Genomic DNA, 3,408 nt, shown 5'->3' with positions numbered 1-3,408 from the left:
GGCATTAAAAAGTCTTAAATGTAACTTGCTTTAAACTGTAGGAACCCTGGTTTTTAGTCACAGTTAAGCATGAAACATCAAAATTAATTAGAACTGAAACTTTGAGGGAAACTGTAACGCTCAGGTGGTCCTCTGTGAAGTTGAGTTTGACACCCCTGGTCTAGTTTATAACATTTAMTGTGCTGCCTAACCCAGGAACATCCACAGTGACATCCAGATGGGTGTGAACGGTTGGTTTGAACAGAGGTGCCCTCTGGCCTATCTGGGATGCACCTTCAGCCAGAGGAGGTTTCAACCCGCCACTCATGAGGCCACCATCACCTACAAGTGAGATAAAAAAAAGATACTTTGGATATGAAATATGATAATTTAACAGAAACTGTGTTTTAGTTGTGCTTGACTTTATTTAAACCTAAAGAAAATGACTAACCCRTCGCTTCTCTGTAGAAAATAAACACCTGATTCGTAGTTTTTATATTTTCTTTCAGTGAGGAGCTGGGCTGCTTCAGCCTACATCCCCTCATCCATCCCTGTCCTTCCCAGCTGTCCAGCAGCCCTTCAGGCTCCGCGGCTCCAGGAGGAGAGGAGGACTCCYTCAGCTCGCTGCCCTACGAGGTGTTGGTCCACATGGCCAGCTTCCTGGACAGCCTGTCCCTGTCCCAGTTGTCTCAGGTGTCCCGGCTCATGAGGCAGGTGTGCTCCTCTCTGCTGCAGGACAGAGGGATGGTCACCCTCCGCTGGGAGAAGACGACCACCTTACAAGGCCGAGCCAAGTGGAGGGTGACACAGAAGGTACATTTATTTGTGGAATTCGGTGATTTCTGGTTAATCAAACTGAAACAAACCCCAAATTAAAAAAAAATGTTGACAATAAATAAATAAGTTAAAATGTTATCTCTCTGACCCTTCAGGTCTGGCAGTTCAGCACTCTGTTCTCTCCTGTGGACTCCTGGTGCTTCCGAGACGCTGCGTCCATCTCCGAGCATCTGAAGGTGTGTCCCTACAACGAAAGAGAGCACAAGACGGAGAGGGTCCGCCTGCCACGCGTCCGAGAAGAAACCCAAACCAGCAGGAGCTGCAAAGGTGCAACGCTGGTCACTCTGTTCCAGCAGAAGAGGATCATGATGTAAAAACAGAAATCCTCTGTTTCTGTTAGGATCAATGGTGGTAAAAGGATTACAGACTGAAGTTTTGACACAGATGCTGATTTCATGCCATGACAAAACTTATTTGTGTTTTAAATATAACTGGATCTGTAAAAACTTTCAAATGTTAAAGATAATGTGAAAATGTAATGCTATTTGTTGTTATTCAGATATTTTGATTGTAACGACAGATGTGATTTTGAGGCTTTATTCTCAATGCTCTGATGTGTGTTTTAGGATTAATACAATTTTTAAAAAAAATCATCAAATGTCTAAAATGTTAATTGTTGGTTTGAAATAGTAAAGAAAAGACAACCTCTACTTTTCAGATGACGCTCTTTGAGTCCTGTCTTTCATGTTTTATTGCTTTATTTACTTCTTGTATTATTTGACTAAACTATAAAATTTCAGTTGTGTTAAATATGACTGCAAATAATAAATCTCATCTGTAAAAAAATAATTTAAACAACTATAATGTTCAAAATTAAATGTCTCTATAAGAAACAGATCTCTCAAAGAGACATGAATCCCATCTGATCCTCATGTGTYTGTGGTTCAGTGAGTCAGAGATGGGGCGATGAGGACACTGGGGAGTCACTTTTTTTATTTAAGAGGAGCTGAATTAGACAAAACCCACCAACAAACAAAAGCTTTGTGACAAAATATTTACAACCTGTTTTTATTTCTCCACTTTCTGCTGGTCTATTTCTGTCTTCATCCAACAACTGTCATTATTTCYCCCACAAAATTAACTACAAATAGCTTCATTTAAATTGTTTACGATAAAAAGACACATTGAAACTTTACTTATAATTAGTCTTTTTTATCACAGAGTGAACAAGTCATTCAGTTGACATTTTTCATCACTTGTCTTCCTTCTTTTTGGGTAATTCTCATCCCAGTATTCACTGTCTGTTCAGATAGCCAGGTAACAAAATGGGTTGTGTCAGTGTTACGTCATCTGATTCACTCACAGTTTCACTCTGCCCTCTGCTGGCCAAAGCTGGTACTGTTTCACCCACATTTATTTTAGTACTTCTGTTTCCCCTTAATGATGCTGTCAGCAGCCGTGACTAAATCTGGTTTAAATTAAACAAGTCCAGATCAGCTGAACCACTATGATCCAGTTTTATTTGTGAACATTTTATCTTTTAGATGACAGATGCAACAGTGACTGTTTCTTGATGAAAACAGTGTTTTCCTGTCAACACTTTTAAAGAAAGGTCTGTCTCAAGGCATACTGGGTTTCCTTTGACAAAGCCTCTCTGWGTGCGATGTAACGCTTTCGCCTGTTAGCCCTGTAAATCTCCAGCCTCTTTGCCTCCTCCTGGGGGTCCTGCAGCTCTCCTTCCCACCTCAGACTCTCATTGTCCTGGTTGCTGAGCTTGGTCCCCGGAGCTGGAGATCCATTTCTGCTGGTTTTAGGAGTTGCAGTCGGTGGRAACTGTGAATCCTTGTGGCACTTTTTGGTTTTCTGGCTCCTAACAGTGCACAGTTCTCTGTTTTTTTCACCGAACACTCCAAAGTTGGGAAGGTGGTCTTGATCTGGACCTGGGTCTGGATGGGACAGCAGGGAAACCGGTGAGGTGTCAGGACTCATTGATAGAGGTTTCTCTGCAGGGAGGTATCATAAACAGGATGTTTACTGATCATCATCACACACTGAGTTAATATTACAGAGCCTAAACAGTTTACAGTGAGTGAGATGATACAGGAGGTCAGTTCTCTTAWGATCTGATACATTTTTACACATTATTGGACAATAATGTTGAAAAACAAACATTTATTTTTTACAGATTTGAGGTCTGACTTCTCTATATTTGAAAGGAGCTGATTTGAAGTGAAGAATAAGCGCATGCATCCCACAGCAGATTAATATTTACCTGTATGTTCTGGAGCAGTTGCAGAACCTTTACTCTTCTTTTTCTTTTTGTGGTGAGAACTCCTGAGTGGCTGAAGCAACGTTTTGACGAGCTCTGGCATGTCTGTGCTGTCAAAAAAACAGAGCTTTGAACATTTCTACAATTATCAGGTGTGTGACTGAAACAAACGTCAGTTTTGCTCCTTAAACAAGAATCTTCTTTAGTCCGTGATGAAAACTTCTGTTTCAGTTTACAAAAAATGGTGACACGTTTTCATGGCAACTAACCACGCCCTCTGAGAGGCAGCAAATTTTAGCTGTTTAAAGTATAATAATCTATGGAAGCCCATTCCCGCCACCCTGATAAAAAATAAAACTTGTATCTCATAATTATGACTTAGC

General features: G+C 40.8%; 2 protein-coding genes across 3 annotated transcripts in view; one reads left to right on the top strand and one right to left on the bottom strand.

Moving 5' to 3' along the window:
• fbxo40.1 (F-box protein 40, tandem duplicate 1) overlaps positions 1-1,478 on the top strand; it is a 6,822-nt gene extending 5,344 nt beyond the window's left edge. The window contains exons 3-5 of the mRNA XM_014016882.1: positions 196-327; positions 489-792; positions 912-1,478. Coding sequence (XP_013872336.1) covers positions 196-327; positions 489-792; positions 912-1,130 — 655 coding nt within the window. The 3' untranslated portion in view covers positions 1,131-1,478. The remainder of the gene's footprint in view (positions 1-195; positions 328-488; positions 793-911) is intronic.
• Positions 1,479-1,952: 474 nt separating this feature from the next.
• liat1 (ligand of ATE1) overlaps positions 1,953-3,408 on the bottom strand; it is an 11,986-nt gene continuing 10,530 nt past the window's right edge. Inside the window, exons 2-3 of one of the 2 annotated variants that reach the window (XM_014016883.1) lie at positions 3,029-3,135; positions 1,953-2,759 (exon numbers count right to left, since the gene is read on the bottom strand). In XM_014016883.1, the coding sequence (XP_013872337.1) occupies positions 2,359-2,759; positions 3,029-3,128 (501 nt within the window). In that variant the 5' untranslated portion in view covers positions 3,129-3,135 and the 3' untranslated portion in view covers positions 1,953-2,358. Of the gene's footprint in view, positions 2,760-3,028; positions 3,348-3,408 lie in introns of those variants that run through there. The other variant, XM_014016884.1, reaches the window with a different exon arrangement.

The sequence above is a fragment of the Austrofundulus limnaeus genome, unplaced genomic scaffold (assembly GCF_001266775.1).
Source record: "Austrofundulus limnaeus strain Quisiro unplaced genomic scaffold, Austrofundulus_limnaeus-1.0 Scaffold157, whole genome shotgun sequence".
NCBI classification, from domain to species: Eukaryota; Metazoa; Chordata; class Actinopteri; order Cyprinodontiformes; family Rivulidae; genus Austrofundulus; species Austrofundulus limnaeus.
This window is presented reverse-complemented; position numbering and strand designations above follow the sequence as displayed.